The sequence below is a fragment of the Haliotis cracherodii genome, unplaced genomic scaffold (genome assembly GCF_022045235.1).
Source record: "Haliotis cracherodii isolate W230 unplaced genomic scaffold, xgHalCrac1.p SCAF_4, whole genome shotgun sequence".
Taxonomy (NCBI): Eukaryota; Metazoa; Mollusca; class Gastropoda; order Lepetellida; family Haliotidae; genus Haliotis; species Haliotis cracherodii.
Genome location: NW_027266297.1, coordinates 11,146,904 through 11,166,979, shown reverse-complemented (window position 1 = coordinate 11,166,979; position 20,076 = coordinate 11,146,904). Strand labels below are relative to the sequence as shown.

Here is a 20,076-nt window from a genome sequence, read left to right as displayed (position 1 = left end):
TTAGAACCCGGGAACCCACAGGACTACCCAGCCCGTGGTTAGTCATGAAATATATTGTATAATGACTGTAAGCATGGTAAGAGGGAAGGGAATACCTGTCAATAATTTTTCACTGGAAATTCAGACCACCTTTTCACAGATCACCTGTAATTTTTCTACCCATTTCACAATCATGAATAATTATTCTGTAAATTAGTGCTACATTTGGGCATGATTAGTTTCCACTTATGGCTTAAGAAGACTTGGGTTGGTGATAGAGGTCTGGTACCTGAAATTATATTCGGACTCGTCCCAGCCCTATTAGCCACCCTTACTGCGATACAGCTGTAGTCTGAAGGCATGTATCACAGCTGATCTGATAAACCCCTACGTTGTTGGTTGGACACCCTAACTGGTGACCTCTCATTCTGCCTACAGCTCATTCTGCCTACAGTGGCTCCCATTCTGCCTACAGCGGCTCTCATTCTGCCATAGTGGCTCTCATTCTGCCTACAGTGGCCCTCATTCTGCCATGAGTTGTAGGCAGAATGAGTGGTAAACCCCTTACTTAGGGGCCACTGTGATCAGGTGTAGATATAAATTGTCAATTAACCCTTCGCCCTCGTTTCAGATTAAGTCTCAAGTCCTCAGTGTGAGGCTGGCAGGTATTCTGATCATGTTTTATGTGTTACCACTGTTCAACTAGTTAACCAGGTTAACTGTTCAGGTTAATTTCTACCATTGTCAAGGTAATGTTGTGACTATAGCATAAGACACAATTCCCTCACTCACCCAATGTCCCACCAGATTGCTGAAGAGTGGAGGAGCTGATGTCTACAGTGTCAAGCTGCCCGTGGACAATCCAACAAAGATCGCCAACACCATAGCATACGTGTTCACGGATGGCAAGATGGCAGTCCAACTTTATGATCAGTCTCTCATGGAATATGGAGTTCTGCTGGTCAAGCCAGAATTCATTGGAGATTACCTCTTACAAGTACGTTTTCATGCTCTTACCACTTTAACTTGTTTAGGGGGGCACGAGTGGCCCAGTCGTCTCAGGCGCCGCGATTCGCTGTGCAGAGTTGCGTCCCTTGGGCACGCCAGAAACCTATGATTGGTTCGAATCCTTGTTCGCTACGATTATGTTTCTAGGTTTGTCAGCCCCATACCCATGCTCGTTGGTTTCACTGTAATGGTAAACTTTAAGACCTGCATCACTTCGGGCTTTCCTCCCACATTAAGCTGACACGCTGTGATATAACGGGAATACTGTTAAAAGTGGCGTTAAACCCAACTCACTCGCTCACACAATTAACATGTTTAAAGATCCTCAGCACATATTATGTTTGTGTAAAAGTCTGTGTCAAAGTTTTTGGAGTCTACTAGCCCAAACAGCATTTACAGTAGACTTTAGTGTTATTATGTGGACTACTAATAGCTGAGCTTACTAGACCACACATAATTTTACAAGACTCGGGCTTCGGACTAGTAGCTATTGTCACAGACTGTTTATTTTGGAAGGATACATTCAGAATGCTGGTGTTTGATAGTAATCTAAAATGGAACAATTTTAAAACTTTTTCTATTTCACCCTATACATTTCATCATTCTCCATTGATCCCGGTGTGGAAACAATCCTAGAACATGTTTCCATGTTAATAAAAACAACTCATCCAAACACATCCCAGCCGTAACCAAGGTTACCATCACTTTCAGTAGTCTGACCAACGCGTGCATCTCATGCTGTCTGATCACGTGCTGGAAACATGTTCTAGGATCATTTCCACACCAGGATCAAAGGAGAAGCATGAAATGCATAGTGTGAGATAGGATGAGGATTATAAATATACAATTTATTGTAAAGTTTCCAATTTCTTCTTCTTTCAGTTGTTATACTGTTTGTTAAGATGTGCTTCGAGCTGAGCAGGCTTTTAGTTTTAGGTTAGTTTTATCTCTTTATGGATCTTTTGCATTTGCTTTGCATACAGAGTTGGTTAGCATCCCACTGGGATGAGTTAGCATCCCACTGTTACCCTGGTTTGGATGCTTGGTGTGTCAGCACCATACCCATGTTTCTCACGTTAGGGGTGTAATGATACGGTAGGGTCACGATACGATACGCATCTTCATACTGTGGGTGCTACTTCACAATATTTTGATGATACGCACAAGTTTTATTTTTGTAGCGTATCTGTAATGTTCGTTTGATACGCTTGGATTTTATTTTATTGCATATTTCTGCAATACGTAGCTTATCCGAAACTCTGGTATCATGGGCAAAGTATCAGGATACAGTACTGATCGCCTCATCGTTACACCACTATCTGAGGTACAAAACTAACTGATCCTGACGGTGGTGTATTCTTGTGATTGACTTGTGTGTTCTTAAGAATTCTTGTGAATTTGATGAGGAAATGATAATGCTTATAATGCAATATGCCTGACAGTGTTATTGTGTTTGAAATAAAGGGAGTCCTGTGGCCCTTGCGGGCTAAGGTATTGAATCTTGGGACGCCCTGAATTTTAGCATTAGGGTTATGACAAGGAAGTTTTATGCTGTTTTGAAAACTGTTTGATGTGATAAATATATTCTGATAAAGAGTCATGGATAAGTTAAGATAATTTTTATCCAGTAGAAATGTAATGACATTGATGATGATGATGATGATGATGATGATGATTTATCAGGATCCCAGGCCAGACCCGATGGACTACCTTGCAACTGTGACACCATGCTCTAAATCCCCTGGCGACCACGCCTTTATCATGTCCTCTCAGAAGTCTCTGTCACAGTCCTCCCAAGCATCCCAAACCCTCAAGTCAAAGCGGTCTCTAATCAGTGAGTTGGAGTCTTTGGATGGAACGTTTCTGTCTCTGAACTCCTCTCTGGTTGATGCAAGAACACCGTCATCTAGTCAAGGGTCAAGGACATCTTCATTACGGACTTCAAAAAGGTTTTCTGACTGTTTCCCCAATGATAAAGATCCAGACAGTTCTGTACATCCAGTACATGGATTTCAGAGAGTGTCCAACAGGAATTGTGGGACTGAGTTAAAAGTAAGTGTAAAACGTAAGCAGACCAAAAGGCTGTCTAGATCTGCCTCAAGCACCATCAAGCAAGGACAAAATTTGGGCCCTCTGCCTTCATCACAAGAATCAAGGTCTCAAAATACACCTGTGATACCAGATGCGGATACTGTTGATTTTGTGATGGAAGATGGACATATCTCTTTCGAAAGAGCATCAGTTGGTTTGGATTCTACAGGGTCTTCACAGCGACGCCAAAGGATGTCAAGGAGACAGGCCGGAGTAGAGCCAATGTGTCATGTTGTCAGACAGGTGAAGGAGCTCTCCCAAGGGTCAAAGAATGCTAAAAGAGAAATATCTGATCCAGATCCCCAATCATCTCTGAAAACAAAATCACAGTCACAGCCAACACTTAATACTTTAGTGAAGAAGCATCACAACAGTCTGTCTGTGAAGAAAGGTTTGGAAATGAAAGTGTCTGTTGCTTTGGTGGATATTGACATGAGCTCATCCCAGGAAGGAAGGCAATCTCCCAGCCTGGCACCATTCAAAGGTATCCAAAACTCTGAACCAACATCAACAGCACTTGTAAAGAAACATGCCAACAACCAAACCCTTGACCCTTGTTCTGTGTCAAGGGAGACAGAGGATGGAGATGTAGGCAGATCCTCGCAGGAGTTAAGAATGTCTCTGAAAAGGGCAACAAGTCTTACTACATCTAATTCCGATAAAGGCATTAAAACGAATAACAGTCTAAATAAGTGCAGTTCACAGAAACAAGAAACTGAGTCCTTGCCTTCTAGTGAACCTGTGCCTGTTTCGGACAGTCCTCCACGCCCCAGTGTAAGAAGTGGGTTGCTGAGAGTAATCAGGAGCAGAGTTGTACCTGGCCGTGGAAGTCTCCCGGCTAGGTGTTTGTCTGATTCTCTAGCTGCCAGAACACGTCCTGCTTCAACAGCCTCATCCCCTGGCTCTGTGGCATCATGCCTTTCAGTCAGAAGTACACCAGATTTGAAAACAAGGATCAAAATGGACAATGAGGTTAAAAACAGTTCACAAAAGAAGTTATCACAGTGTTCAATGTCATCATTCGTATCTAGCCCATTGTCTCAGGGCAGCTCAAGAAAAGTGTCACAGAAATCCCTGGGAGACTTCGGTTTCAGTTCAACTAGTAAACAGCGTCCCAGAAGTACAGTGTCCCGCAATCTGACTAGGAGTGTGTCTGCTTCACAAGGTTAGAATACAGTCATCCCTTAGTGGTCCAGCCACAGTTAGTTGGAAGTTGGTAATGTTAATTTCATCTGGGTCAGTTTGGCATTAAATGTATCTATTATGTGTCTTCCAATGAAGACATGATTCTTAAAGATATCACGTCTTGTATTATCATGATTATGAGAGGCACAGGTCGCCCAGTCGTCTAAGGCACCACTTTTGCTGGGCAGAGTTGTGTCTTTTATGATTGTGGGTTTGAATCCCAGTTTCCCTGATAAGCTTGTTGAGCTGTCCGCACCATATCCATGCTCTTTAGTTTCACCAAAGTGGTAAGCTTCTGAGACCTGCATCACTTCAGGCTTTCCTCACACATCAAGCTGACATTGGTTTAAAGTGCATTAAGCCACACTTACTCACTCACTCATAACATACACCCAGCACCAAGGTACAGTGAATTATGTGTATTCCAGGAACGTGTTCACAGCCGGAGGTTGTCAGTAAGAAAGAGATGTCAACACATTTGTCACAACGAAAAGAAGTTTGTGAGGTTGCCCCTGACAACAAAGAACAAGATAGGTCAACCATTGATGTCAAACCAGACAAAGGTATTTGTTTTGTTCAAAAGGTCAAAAGTAACCTCTTTTCGTCCCCAAAAACCATGAGTAAATTTGTGCTGTACAAAAAATCTTAAGTAGGTTGTTGTTCAAAATATCAGAAGGAAGTTATTGCTGAACAAAAGGTCATAATAACTTAATACTGTACAAAAACCTTTTACAGAAGTGTTAACTCTATATCACTTAACCAGTTGGATATAAATCTTAGAGGAATTCTCATTGTATTATTCAGAAAATTAGACTGTTTGTTGCTTAACGCTGCACTCAGCAGTATTCCAGCTCTATGACGACGGTCTGTAAATAATTGAGTCTGGACCAGACAGTCCAGTGATTGACAACATGAGCATCGATCCACACAACTGGGATACAATGACATGCATCAACCAAGTCAGCAAGCCTGACCACCTGATCCCGTTAGTCGCCTTTTACGACAAGCATATTGGCCTTTTATGGCAAGCATGGGTTGCTCAAGACCTATTCTACCCCGGATCTTCATGGGTCAAAAAGTAGACTAAACTGTTTTTAAGGTAAGGTGACCCATGGATACCACACTCAGACACATTGTACTGTAACCGAACCGACCGGTCCTTGTTGTATGCTCTTAATACCAAGTGCTAGGCAGGGTTACAAGAAGTACCATCTTTTAACATCTTTTGGTATGGTGCAGCCAGGGGATTGACAAACTGGCCTTCCGCTCTGGGTAGACAGTGATTTAGATTGGTTTGACTGAGTCTGTCACTCCCTCTTCAGTGATAGAAGTTAAGGAGAAGACGTCCGTGACACCAACCAACCCGCTGGTGCAGTCATGTGCTGTCAAGAGGAAGATCTTCGAAGATGATGTTGATGATGCTGGTGATGGTGTGCAACCTTTGACGAAAAAGATGAAGGTACAGTGATATGCTTAGTCAGAATTCATAACCACAACTTTTGGGCCTTAGTGTAGGCATGGTGTTGGATTGGTGTGGGATTAGTGTAGGCATGGTGTTGGATTGGTGTGGGATTAGTGTAGGCATGGTGTTGGATTGGTGTGGTGCGGGCGTGGTCGTGGTGTTGGATTGGTGTGGGTGTGGGCGAGATTGGATTGGTGTGGGATTAGTGTGGTCGTGGTGTTGGATTGGTGTGGGATTAGTGTGGGCATGGTGTTGGATTGCTGTGGGCTTTGTGTGGGTGTGGTGTTGGATTGCTGTGGGCTTAGTGTGGGTGTGGTGTTGGATTGGTGTGGGATTAGTGTGGGTGTGGTGTTGGATTGGTGTGGGATTAGTGTGGGTGTGGTGTTGGATTGCTGTGGGCTTAGTGTGGGTGTGGTGTTGGATTAGTGTGGGTATGGTGTTGGATTGCTGTGGGCTTAGTGTGGGTCTGGTGTTAGATTGGTATTGGATTAGTGTGGGCATAGTGTTGGATTGGTGTTGGATTAGTGTGGGCATAGTGTTGGATTAGTGTGGGCATAGTGTTGGATTGGTGTTGGATTAGTATGTGTGTGGTGTTGGATTGGTGTGGGATTAGTGTGGGCATGGTGTTGGATTGCTGTGGGATTAGTGTGGGCATAGTGTTGGATTGGTGTGGGATTAGTGTGGGTATGGTGTTGGATTGCTGTGGGCTTAGTGTGGGCATAGTGTTGGATTGCTGTGGGATTAGTGTGGGTATGGTGTTGGATTGCTGTGGGATTAGTGTGGGTATGGTGTTGGATTGGTGTGGGATTAGTGTGGGCATAGTGTTGGATTGGTGTGGGATTAGTGTGGGCATGGTGTTGGATTGGTGTGGGATTAGTGTGGGTATGGTGTTGGATTGCTGTGGGCTTAGTGTGGGCATAGTGTTGGATTGCTGTGGGCTTAGTGTGGGCATAGTGTTGGATTGGTGTGGGATTAGTGTGGGTATGGTGTTGGATTGCTGTGGGCTTAGTGTGGGATTGGTGTTGGATTAGTATGTGTGTGGTGTTGGATTGGTGTGGGATTAGTGTGGGCATGGTGTTGGATTGGTGTGGGATTAGTGTGGGCATGGTGTTGGATTGCTGTGGGCTTAGTGTGGGCATAGTGTTGGATTGGTGTGGGATTAGTGTGGGTATGGTGTTGGATTAGTATGTGTGTGGTGTTGGATTGCTGTGGGCTTAGTGTGGGCATAGTGTTGGATTAGTGTGGGCATAGTGTTGGATTGGTGTTGGATTAGTATGTGTGTGGTGTTGGATTGGTGTGGGATTAGTGTGGGCATGGTGTTGGATTGGTGTGGGATTAGTGTGGGCATGGTGTTGGATTGCTGTGGGCTTAGTGTGGGCATAGTGTTGGATTGGTGTGGGATTAGTGTGGGTATGGTGTTGGATTGCTGTGGGCTTAGTGTGGGATTGGTGTTGGATTAGTGTGGGTGTTTTGTGGGCGTGGTGTGGGATTGGTGTTGGATTAGTATGGGCGTGGTGTTGGATTGGTGTTTGATTAGTGTGGGTGTGGTGTTGGATTGGTGTGGGTGTTGTGTGGGCATGGTGTTGGATTGGTGTTGGATTAGTGTGGGCGTGGTGTTGGATTGGTGTGGGATTAGTGTGGGCATAGTGTTGGATTGGTGTGGGCTTAGTGTGGGCATAGTGTTGGATTGCTGTGGGCTTAGTGTGGGCATAGTGTTGGATTGGTGTTGGATTAGTGTGGGTATGGTGTTGGATTGCTGTGGGCTTAGTGTGGGATTGGTGTTGGATTAGTATGTGTGTGGTGTTGGATTGGTGTGGGATTAGTGTGGGCATGGTGTTGGATTGGTGTGGGATTAGTGTGGGCATGGTGTTGGATTGCTGTGGGCTTAGTGTGGGCATAGTGTTGGATTGGTGTGGGATTAGTGTGGGTATGGTGTTGGATTGCTGTGGGCTTAGTGTGGGATTGGTGTTGGATTAGTGTGGGTGTTTTGTGGGCGTGGTGTGGGATTGGTGTTGGATTAGTATGGGCGTGGTGTTGGATTGGTGTTTGATTAGTGTGGGTGTGGTGTTGGATTGGTGTGGGTGTTGTGTGGGCATGGTGTTGGATTAGTGTGGGCGTGGTGTTGGATTGGTGTGGGTGTTGTGAGCGTGGTGTAGGATTGGTGTTGGATTAGTGTGGGTGTGGTGTTGGATTGGTGTGGGCTTAGTGTGGGCGTGGTGTTGGATTGGTGTGGGATTAGTGTGGGTATGGTGTTGGATTGCTGTGGGCTTAGTGTGGGATTGGTGTTGGATTAGTGTGGGTGTTTTGTGGGCGTGGTGTGGGATTGGTGTTGGATTAGTATGGGCGTGGTGTTGGATTGGTGTTTGATTAGTGTGGGTGTGGTGTTGGATTGGTGTGGGTGTTGTGTGGGCATGGTGTTGGATTGGTGTTGGATTAGTGTGGGCGTGGTGTTGGATTGGTGTGGGTGTTGTGAGCGTGGTGTAGGATTGGTGTTGGATTAGTGTGGGTGTGGTGTTGGATTGGTGTGGGTATTGTGTGGGCGTGGTGTTGGATTGGTGTTGGATTAGTGTGGGTGTGGTGTAGGATTGGTGTGGACATAGGCATGGGCATGGTGTGGGTATAACAATAAAGCAGGATCATCAATGTTTGTTTGAATGTTTATGTAGCAGGGTGTGGAGTCATCCCACATGTAACAACCTTACCTTGTCACCTTGCTGACAGGGTAACCTCTTTGGTCATTTGGACAAGGTGTCTGTCCACAGATTAGAAAGCCTGTCGTCCGAATCCCGTCAGTTCTGAGGCCGTGACATTTACTTTCAGTCAAGATATACTTATACTTATTATACTGGAGAATGTGCAGAATGGTAATTCCATTGTGATAGGTCACATGGTATTTTAGTTCCTCCAGCCTTTGACAGATGTTTGGGTGTGAAGATAACTTTTGCTTATGAAGGATTTCTGCGTAAGGGTAGACCCTGTTAAAGATGTTTATGGTCCCTGTCTTGTATGGGAACATACACAGACATTATTAAAGGGACATACAAATATTTTGAGTCAAACAATGTATAGGAAGAGTTTAGTCAGGGCCTACAACTTCTAAAGTCTGTGGATCCTGATGGCAGCCTGGCAATTTCTTTCATTTCTAACAGTAGTCCTACCATTTAAAAAAATTGTGATGTTTTTCCAGCTAACACATCCGGTTCAGCCATGGTGTCCTCTCTGGTCTGGAGTGAAAGTGGACCATCAGACAGTAAGTTGGTTGACAGTAGCAATGTCGCCTTTGTCAAAGTTGTAGATCATTTTGATATTTTGATCGGTTTAATTGTATTCATGTTTCAGGGTTTCAGAATATTTCTCCAGTGTTCTGTTTCTGGTTCTTATGCTTTGAATACTCAGTCGATTTGTACTTGTTGGTAGAGCGTCTGCCCAGAGGTCGGAAGGTCGGTGGTTTGATCCCCGGCCCTGTCCACCAAAAGACGTTAGAAGATGGTATTTGTTGTTTCCCTGTCTGGTGCTTGGCATTAAGAGGATAAACAAGGAATGATTGGCTTGGAGTCAGTATACTGTATCTGTGTGGGGTATTCATGTTAAAGAGGGCACGGGTGGCCCAGTCGTCTTAGGCACCGCGATTCGCTGTGCAGAGTTGCGTCCCTTGGGCACGCCAGAAACCTATGATTGTGGGTTTGAATCCCAGTTCGCCCCGATTATGTTTCTAGGTTTGTCAGCACCATACCTGTGCTTGTGGGTTTCACCGAAGTGGTAAACGTCTTGAGTCCTGCATCACTTCGGGCTTTCCTCCTACATTAAGCTGACACGCCCTGATATAACTGGAATACTTGCAAAAGCGACGTTAAACCCAACTCACTAACTATTCATGTTAAACTGCAGCATGGTATCTCAATGGGCTTGCACTCTAAAACTGGCATTAGTCCAGGACCCACTTGCACAAAGAGATCTTAGCACTAAGATGCACTAACTCCCATACTTTAACATAGGCTTACAATAGTCTTATCGCTAAGATCGTTTTGTGCATGTGGGTCCTGATGAGTAAAAACAACAGCACACAGATACACATGCATGTTTTTTTAAACTTACTTTCTGACCTTGCTCACACATGTTAAAGAATAATCTGGGGCGGTCAGGTAGCCTAGTGGTTAAAGCGTTTGCTTGTCACGCCAAAGACCCGGGTTCGATTCCCAACATGGGTACAATGTGTGAAGCCCATTTGTGGTGTCCCCCGCCATGATATTGCTGGAATATTGCTGAAAGCGGTGTAAAACTATACTCACTCACTCACTAAAGAATAATCTTTTTAGATAAAGCAACACTCTCTTTTTTTCCAGTCTAATAGTGACTACACCCTACCAGGTCAGATGCCAAGCTCTGTCAGCAACATCATTAACATCTGCGTTGAGGAGAACTTTCAGCTGGAAGCCCTGACAATGACCCAGGCATCGATACAAACGTATCCTTCATCTCACCTGCTGCACACACTGATGACACAGGTCCTCCTGGTGAGATTGTTAACTTGATGATATTCACAAGTTGAGATTCTGACAGAATTGGGTACAGATATTGTCCTCATGAAAGAAAGTTCCTGCTTAATATTGACCAGATGAAAGGTCACATTTGAATGACTTAAACTGGTTTGAGACTGGTGAGATTTTTAACTTGATGATGTCAACAAGTGTTGATTGATTTTGACCAAATTTGGTACAGATAATGTCCTCATGAAAGACAGATCAAATCAAATATTGAGCAGATCAAATGTCACATTTGAAGGACTTAAACTGGTTGAGACTGGTTTCTGGATGATGACTACAAGATTTGTATGTTTGTTTGTTTGTTGTTTAATGCTGCACTCAGCAATATTCCAGCTATATCATGGGGGTCTGTAAATAATCGAGTCTGGACCAGATAATCTAGTGATTGACACAATGAGCATCGATCCTCGCAATTGGGATGCCATGACATGCATCAACCAAAATCAGCGAGTCTGACCACCTGATCCCGTTAGTCGCCTCTTACGACAAGCATATTCGCCTTTTATGGCAAGCATGGGTTGCTGGAGTATGGTGGCCCATACCGGCCACTGGTGAGATGCTTTTTCACTGTAAACCCCTATATTTTATCTGGCGGCCGCAAAATACTTCCTAGTTTTATAAAGGTCATAAGGGCCCAGTTAACACCCTATCATCACTAATTTCACTCTGCTAATTGCTCATCCACCGGCTGATACCTACTTTAGAATCCAGTTCAATCTTACGGATACAATCTCCAACCTGTCGATTGCCAGGGCACTGATCTGAAAGTAATTCTGGTCGCACGTGGTAAGCCAATTTGAAACTAAAAGCATCTGACAAAATATAGAGGCATACAGTGAAAAATGATCTCACCAATGGCGGGTATGGCCCACAATACGCGAGACCTATTCTAACCGGGATCTTCATGACTGCAAGAAATATTAATGAATTTAATTTTGTCAAATTTTTGACAAACACAGGTCAAGTTCAATGGTCAGCCAAACCTTCCAAGAAATAGGGCAAAGGAATTTGGCTGCAGTTCTGCAAGAGATACTTTCAGTTGACTAAAAATACAAAATTTGTTTCGTCTCCAGTATTGTTGAAACTTGATACCTTGATTCATGAAGCACCTTTGGTAAAATCAGGTATTGTAGTGTTTTGTTATGCAAACATTTATTCCAGAAAGCCAAGTCCAGGCACATATCTCAGATGGCGTACAGGATCCTGATGAATATCCTGACTGCCCATCCCCCCAACAGCAAACTGATGAGGGGCATCTACCTCAACTCCTTCTACCTGCTGGAAGATGGCCACGGGGAGGGGGTGTGGGAGTTCATCAGCTTTGTTGTAGGGTAGGTGGAGATCATGCAAGCTTAGATCCTGTGTGGGAGTTCATCAGCTTTGTTGTAGGGTAGGTGGAGATCATGCAAGCTTAGATCCTGTGTGGGAGGTCATCAGCTTTGTTGTAGGGTAGGTGGAGATCATGCAAGCTTAGACCCTTTGTGGGAGGTCATCAGCTTTGTTGTAGGGTAGGTCGAGATCATGCAAGCTTAGATCCTATGTGGGAGGTCATCAGCTTTGTTGTAGGGTAGGTGGAGATCATGCAAGCTTAGATCCTGTGTGGGAGGTCATCAGCTTTGTTGTAGGGTAGGTGGAGATCATGCAAGCTTAGACCCTTTGTGGGAGGTCATCAGCTTTGTTGTAGGGTAGGTCGAGATCATGCAAGCTTAGATCCTATGTGGGAGGTCATCAGCTTTGTTGTAGGGTAGGTGGAGATCTGGCAGGCTTAGATCCTATGTGGGAGGTCATCAGCTTTGTTGTAGGGTAGGTCGAGATCATGCAAGCTTAGATCCTATGTGGGAGGTCATCAGCTTTGTTGTAGGGTAGGTGGAGATCATGCAAGCTTAGATCCTGTGTGGGAGGTCATCAGCTTTGTTGTAGGGTAGGTGGAGATCATGCAAGCTTAGATCCTGTGTGGGAGGTCATCAGCTTTGTTGTAGGGTAGGTGGAGATCATGCAAGCTTAGATCCTGTGTGGGAGGTCATCAGCTTTGTTGTAGGGTAGGTCGAGATCATGCAAGCTTAGATCCTATGTGGGAGGTCATCAGCTTTGTTGTAGGGTAGGTGGAGATCATGCAAGCTTAGATCCTGTGTGGGAGGTCATCAGCTTTGTTGTAGGGTAGGTGGAGATCTGGCAGGCTTAGATCCTATGTGGGAGGTCATCAGCTTTGTTGTAGGGTAGGTGGAGATCATGCAAGCTTAGATCCTGTGTGGGAGGTCATCAGCTTTGTTGTAGGGTAGGTGGAGATCATGCAAGCTTAGATCCTGTGTGGGAGGTCATCAGCTTTGTTGTAGGGTAGGTCGAGATCATGCAAGCTTAGATCCTATGTGGGAGGTCATCAGCTTTGTTGTAGGGTAGGTGGAGATCTTGCAGGCTTAGATCCTATGTTGGAGGTCATCAGCTTTGTTGTAGGGTAGGTGGAGATCTGGCAGGCTTAGAACCTATGTGGGAGGTCATCAGCTTTGTTGTAGGGTAGGTGGAGATCATGCAAGCTTAGATCCTGTGTGGGAGGTCATCAGCTTTGTTGTAGGGTAGGTGGAGATCTGGCAGGCTTAGATCCTATGTGGGAGGTCATCAGCTTTGTTGTAGGGTAGGTGGAGATCATGCAAGCTTAGATCCTATGTGGGAGGTCATCAGCTTTGTTGTAGGGTAGGTGGAGATCTGGCAGGCTTAGATCCTATGTGGGAGGTCATCAGCTTTGTTGTAGGGTAGGTGGAGATCTGGCAGGCTTAGATCCTATGTGGGAGGTCATCAGCTTTGTTGTAGGGTAGGTGGAGATCATGCAAGCTTAGATCCTGTGTGGAGGTCATCAGCTTTGTTGTAGGGTAGGTGGAGATCTGGCAGGCTTAGATCATGTGTGGGAGGTCATCAGCTTTGTTGTAGGGTAGGTGGAGATCATGCAAGCTTAGACCCCTTGTGGGAGGTCTTCAGCTTTGTTGTAGGGTAGGTGGAGATCATGCAGGCTTAGATCCTATGTGGGAGGTCATCAGCTTTGTTGTAGGGTAGGTGGAGATCTGGCAGCCTTAGACCCTGTGTGGGAGGTCATCAGCTTTGTTGTAGAGTAGGTGGAGATCATGCAGGCTTAGATCCTGTGTGGGAGGTCATCCAGCTTTGTTGTAGGGTAGGTGGAGATCACACAAGCTTAGACCCTGTGGGGAGTTTATGAGCTTGGTTCAAAGATAGGATGTGGAAGCTTAGATGCTTTTGGGGAGTTGGATCCTGTGTGTTAGGTTCCTCATTCGATTTATCGCTGTTAAATCTACAGGAAACAGCTCTCCAATGAAAAAACAAAATGTTAATCTCCTAATTCCCTAACTCACATGTATCTTAGTGGGTTGAGTGTAAGCAATGCTGTATATAATAATGTGTTCATTGTTCACACTGTGGTGTAGTGTAATCCATCCCTCTGGTTTCAGGGGGGCTCTGTCGATGGTGCAAGATGCCCACAGGGACAACCACTGTCTTCTGCTACAGTTCCTTGTCACCGTTTTCCGGCACAGCTTCCGCAGCTTTGTGTCAGAGTAAGTTCATGATGCAAGATTTAATCCTACATTTAGCCAGAAGATATTTGTACCCTCCCCAGGGAGCTGAGAATGCAGACCTGTCAACCCCTCATCATGACAATGTGGGAGATTTGACTTCAAAATGGGGAAGATTTGCCTCCAAAGGGGGAGATTTTTAAAATAGTGAAGATGAGATTATTTCCAACTTTAATTTTATTAATGTTATTATTAAGAAAACCAAATGTTTTAAAACCATTAATAATTAAGGAGTTTCTTATAATTACAGCTTGCTTAATTTCCGTTTGCATTTTCCTCCTCCCAAGAATAAACCTAGCACAATCTACCTGTATCACCTTCGTTCAAAGATCATCTCAGATAAACAGATACAGAATTTCAACGATTGGTCGCTCGACCAGTTGACAATGTGTTTCAATTTGACCAGTTGTCAGGCTTCGTTATGATGCAGGTTTTCTGAGTATTTGGAGCGATTTTGGTTTCAAAATACGCCCAAGAAATATCAAGTGCATTTATCCTGATGCAACATGATCATCCCTAATTTCAATAAGATATATTGTTTATTCTGAGGTAGTCTGTTGACAGTCCCATTACCTTGCTTCTTAAATTTCCTAGAAATGTTCACGTTATTCCATTCCAAGAAATATATGCCATATTTGGAAGTACTATTACGTTTTACTACCATTTATGAATAAAATGAGTCTCGTCGTCATTGTTGACCCTTCTGACCTTGAGGTGTATTAATCTCATTGGTTAACTAGTACTGTTGTATGCAAATTAGATTGCCCATCTGGGACGCTAGCAAATTATTTGCCAATCAATTTGTGTAAAATAATCACATGATACATTCTCGCGAAATTTGATATAGTTCTGTATGTTGATATTTCTGTGCACACGAGTCACGATGTCAGTCAAAAGGAAATTTATAAGTTTCACTTTAAACTTTGACTTTGAAACCCTAGCTCTGATCGTGTGACTCATTCTTATTTCGACTACCGAATCAACCAATCACGCATAGTGTTGTTTCTGAAGACAGGTCATATTTTGTTTTTATCTACGAGAGTTTAATGACATAACTTTGAGGTATCTTGATGTTTTAACAAAGTTTCTGAAAAATCTGATAACCAATAAAGTCATGTATAACTGGACCATATGTATCTACGTTCTTAAATTATGGAGGAATAAACACGCTAAGAACATGAAGACAACTGTTCATTTCAGGAAGTGATAAGTACTCGGCTGATTATTCATTTAAAGTTCAACCCTTCAGGCACCTGTTAGGACTAACCGTGTTTTCTTTCCAGTTTACATTGTTAAATAGTTCACCATATGGATGTAATTACCAGTTGATTACTAGACAAAGACCCGTTTGGGTCTGGCTGTGATAAGGGTCGCTAATCTGTGAGCCTACCGGACAGATCGGGACGTAAACTTTCCGTTCTTTGTCTTTACCTACGGGACAATGGAGGCGAATTTTTAAAAAAATAAAGAAATCTGTTTTGCGAGAGAAAAAGTCCAAGACTGGGAGATTTCATCAAATTGTGGTAATCAAATGCGGTAGGGTTGACAGGTCTGAGAATGCATTTTGAACTCATGGTGGTCTATTGACCATGGTATCATGTGATGCACATGTAGCTGCCCTCTGTCATGGGGACTATTAAAGAATATTATGATTGTTTTGTGAATAATTGGGAACGAGTGTGTGAACATTTTGTAAATGACACCTCTAACCAGTGTTCGAAACAAGCCCATAGGCTTGTGGCAGGTAGATCTTGTGTTGGACTCGTAGTTTCAAACTTGTATGGGTCCTTATGGCCTACAGTAAATTTACATGTTATATTTATCAGAATATGCTGCAGTTTCTTAATGTGGGCGTGAAGAGTTTAGTCAGGGTCCTCAGCTTCTAAAGTCTGTGGGTACTAAGGCCATAAGAAATTAATTGCTATACTTACAGTCTTGCCTGCCTCACTACCAAACACCACACCTCATTATTTTGATGTATAGCACCTGCAGACAAAGAAATGCTTTTGATGAAATGCACTATACATGTTGTCATACCAAACAGTCATGCTTCATCACGTCTGTTGAAGGTTATTGAACTCAGATGCAGTTCCTTCAAAAGAAAAATGTATTTGAAAATTTAAATGGTCAAAATTCAAAATACTGACACATTTGGATGAAAATAATGCAGATCAATGAAGTAACCAGCTTACAATTGATGTAATTGTTGTTGAAGTGAACGATGAATAAACTACTAGGAGGTAATACCAGTGTTTATAATAGCCACCTGTCCGACAGTCCCGAGATGGTCTAATTGGCTGACGGATGACCAGGTTTGAAAAGTTGCATGCCTGATGATCGAGAGTTAAAGTTTCTAAGGTGACAATCGACCAGTTTATTGTTATTTTCTGAGAACTAACATTAAGCAGTTCTATTCTTATCTTTGCCCTTTTGTTACTTTTGTTTGTAAGTCTAGAAAATTCTGGACTGGCAACATTTTGTCTAGTCCGGTAACTTTGCAATATTGGCAGGACGGTTGTCTGACTGAAATTTCGGGGAATTTTATGCTCTCTTAATAGTTGTCCCCTTCTGTGCCCTTCTTTCTTTTCATCACTTAAACTTATTGCTAAAACATTGAGACAATAAGAGATTATTGCCAAAACAACAGATATTTCTGTTGCATATATTTGTTGTATAATTGAAGTTATTACCAGATTTCTCTTTAGAAATCCAGATTTGGCCGTCAACAAAGCCAATTTGTCAGAACTCTGCTGTCTTGAACACCTGAATGAGTCTATGGGGATGTACATGGATGTTTCCTTTTCATCTTTTGTATCTCCATCCAGGCTGCTATCATCAGATGAGAAGCAGAGACGTCAACTGTTGAGGAGTTGCATGCTGGTCCAGTGTCTGTGGTACCCTTCCTATCTGCTGTTCCCCAACTCTCGCACACAGCAGCTGTTGGACTTTGTGGGGCAGTGCTTACTGCTGCCTAGTGACTGCACACACAAGGTGAGGTAGTCCTCAAGTCTGTTGGACTTTGTGGGTCAGTGCTTGCTGCTGCCTAGTGACTGCACACACAAGGTGAGGTAGTCCTCAAGTCTGTTGGACTTTGTTGGGCAGTGCTTGCTGCTGCCTAGTGACTGCACACACAAGGTGAGGTAGTCCTCAAGTCTGTTGGACTTTGTTAGGCAGTGCTTGCTGCTGCCTGGTGACTGCACGCACAAGGTGAGGTAGTCCTCAAGTCTGTTGGACTTTGTTGGGCAGTGCTTGCTGCTGCCTAGTGACTGCACACACAAGGTGAGGTAGTCCTCAAGTCTGTTGGACTTTGTTGGGCAGTGCTTGCTGCTGCCTAGTGACTGCACGCACAAGGTGAGGTGTATCTCAAGTCTGTTGGACTTTGTTGGGCAGTGCTTGCTGCTGCCTAGTGACTGCACGCACAAGGTGAGGTGTATCTCAAGTCTGTTGGACTTTGTTGGGCAGTGCTTGCTGCTGCCTGGTGACTGCACGCACAAGGTGAGGTGTATCTCAAGTCTGTTGGACTTTGTTGGGCAGTGCTTGCTGCTGCCTAGTGACTGCACGCACAAGGTGAGGTGTATCTCAAGTCTGTTGGACTTTGTTGGGCAGTGCTTGCTGCTGCCTGGTGACTGCACGCACAAGGTGAGGTGTATCTCAAGTCTGTTGGACTTTGTTGGGCAGTGCTTGCTGCTGCCTAGTGACTGCACGCACAAGGTGAGGTGTATCTCAAGTCTGTTGGACTTTGTTGGGCAGTGCTTGCTGCTGCCTGGTGACTGCACGCACAAGGTGAGGTGTATCTCAAGTCTGTTGGACTTTGTTGGGCAGTGCTTGCTGCTGCCTAGTGACTGCACGCACAAGGTGAGGTGTATCTCAAGTCTGTTGGACTTTGTTGGGCAGTGCTTGCTGCTGCCTCGTGACTGCACGCACAAGGTGAGGTGTATCTCAAGTCTGTTGGACTTTGTTGGGCAGTGCTTGCTGCTGCCTAGTGACTGCACGCACAAGGTGAGGTGTATCTCAAGTCTGTTGGACTTTGTTTGGCAGTGCTTGCTGCTGCCTAGTGACTGCACGCACAAGGTGAGGTGTATCTCAAGTCTGTTGGACTTTGTTGGGCAGTGCTTGCTGCTGCCTGGTGACTGCACGCACAAGGTGAGGTGTATCTCAAGTCTGTTGGACTTTGTTGGGCAGTGCTTGCTGCTGCCTGGTGACTGCACGCACAAGGTGAGGTGTATCTCAAGTCTGTTGGACTTTGTTGGGCAGTGCTTGCTGCTGCCTGGTGACTGCACGCACAAGGTGAGGTGTATCTCAAGTCTGTTGGACTTTGTTGGGCAGTGCTTGCTGCTGCCTAGTGACTGCACGCACAAGGTGAGGTGTATCTCAAGTCTGTTGGACTTTGTTGGGCAGTGCTTGCTGCTGCCTAGTGACTGCACGCACAAGGTGAGGTGTATCTCAAGTCTGTTGGACTTTGTTTGGCAGTGCTTGCTGCTGCCTAGTGACTGCACGCACAAGGTGAGGTGTATCTCAAGTCTGTTGGACTTTGTTGGGCAGTGCTTGCTGCTGCCTGGTGACTGCACGCACAAGGTGAGGTGTATCTCAAGTCTGTTGGACTTTGTTGGGCAGTGCTTGCTGCTGCCTGGTGACTGCACGCACAAGGTGAGGTGTATCTCAAGTCTGTTGGACTTTGTTGGGCAGTGCTTGCTGCTGCCTAGTGACTGCACGCACAAGGTGAGGTGTATCTCAAGTCTGTTGGACTTTGTTTGGCAGTGCTTGCTGCTGCCTGGTGACTGCACGCACAAGGTGAGGTAGTCCTCAAGTCTGTTGGACTTTGTGGGGCAGTGCTTACTGCTGCCTGGTCACTTTCTATTCTCCAATTTGTTTTGGGTTTTGTTGCAGGGGCAACTGTTGGAGAGTGTCCTTAGCCTTGTTTCCATGGCAACACAATGTTGTCAGATAGCTGACCATGGTGAGTTGACAAGTGGCTACCCAGACATCGGAGAGAGGACATCATTGTTTGTGAATGCATTGGCTCGGAACATTTCAGGTGAACAAGCTTTATCTGATAATCCCATCATTATCATTGTTTTGTGTCATAAATGACAACAATTTCATTAAAGTCAGTTGTGTTCTATGAACCAGTGGCCATTTTAAACTTTGTACTGACCCTCGTATGTCCCATTCAGGCTGCAGTATCAAGGAGGAGACAACTCTACAGACCACGCTTCGTAACCTACAGCCTGATTGGTTGTGTCTGCGGATTGTTCAGGTGAGGATATTTTTTAGTCTTACAATCCATCTGAGACCCTCCATTTGTGCTTGTTGTTTGGTTTTGTTCTTGTTGTTAGATCTGTGCAAAAAGTGAGATCTGTTCTCACACTAACATTTGTTCTTCCTCTGAGATTTCTTCTTATCCTAGCTATGTTAATCAGTTCTGGTCCGAACTAATATCAGTTCTAGTGTGAAGATTTGTTCTGTCTGTGAGTATGTGGCATAACCTCAATTCTGAAATTAATAGGTTTCTAGCGAGTCACCAAATGTCAGAGGAAGAGGCTTAATAGTTAGTTTTGAATTGTTGCCATGAAGGCAGTGTTAAAATACAGTGTTAAAGTACCTCTTATATTGCAAAATATGAACTTTAAAAAATTCCAAAGTTTTAACAAAATAATATTATTATTTTTTCACCAATTTGTCTGCACTTCAACCAATGATGTTGTGCCGTGGGACTAGAATCCTATCGTGAGGTCTGGTATCAATATACAAAATTGCATATGTAGACCTGGAGTGAGGACATGTCATTTATACTTTTAGAAAAAAACAAGGGGATATCCAATGAAAGGATTTGACAAATCAGGATTATTCTGATGTCATGACAACTAAGGGTTCATCAAGGCCACCAAAGGTTCATTATGAAAAATGCATGTTAGATATGTGCATGTCAGTAATGGGTAAACCCTACCACTGTTTGTCAAGTATTCAAGTGGGTTGCTGTTGATGAACTGTCCATTTGGGGTATTTTTATTACAAGGTTGTATAATAACAGGACTAACCTGCATACTTCACTACAGATTTGTTGACATGCTATGATGATTATGTAGATGCTGTGGTTGCTATGTTTGACTCAGCTGATTGTGTGTCATTGTTCCCTGTGAAGCGCCAGGGTAGAATAGGTTTCAGCAACCCATGCTTACCGTAAAAGGCGACTATGCTTGTCATAAGGGGCGACTAACGGGATCAGGTT

The 20,076-nt window shown here is 44.2% G+C and overlaps 1 protein-coding gene across 1 annotated transcript in view; it reads left to right on the top strand.

The window, feature by feature from the left end:
• LOC139480216 (uncharacterized) overlaps positions 1-20,076 on the top strand; it is a 39,427-nt gene that overhangs the window by 4,641 nt on the left and 14,710 nt on the right. The window contains exons 4-14 of the mRNA XM_071263247.1: positions 787-976; positions 2,671-4,243; positions 4,692-4,826; positions 5,586-5,722; positions 8,913-8,975; positions 10,069-10,239; positions 11,431-11,600; positions 13,725-13,829; positions 16,673-16,838; positions 18,735-18,882; positions 19,022-19,104. Coding sequence (XP_071119348.1) covers positions 787-976; positions 2,671-4,243; positions 4,692-4,826; positions 5,586-5,722; positions 8,913-8,975; positions 10,069-10,239; positions 11,431-11,600; positions 13,725-13,829; positions 16,673-16,838; positions 18,735-18,882; positions 19,022-19,104 — 2,941 coding nt within the window. The remainder of the gene's footprint in view (positions 1-786; positions 977-2,670; positions 4,244-4,691; positions 4,827-5,585; positions 5,723-8,912; positions 8,976-10,068; positions 10,240-11,430; positions 11,601-13,724; positions 13,830-16,672; positions 16,839-18,734; positions 18,883-19,021; positions 19,105-20,076) is intronic.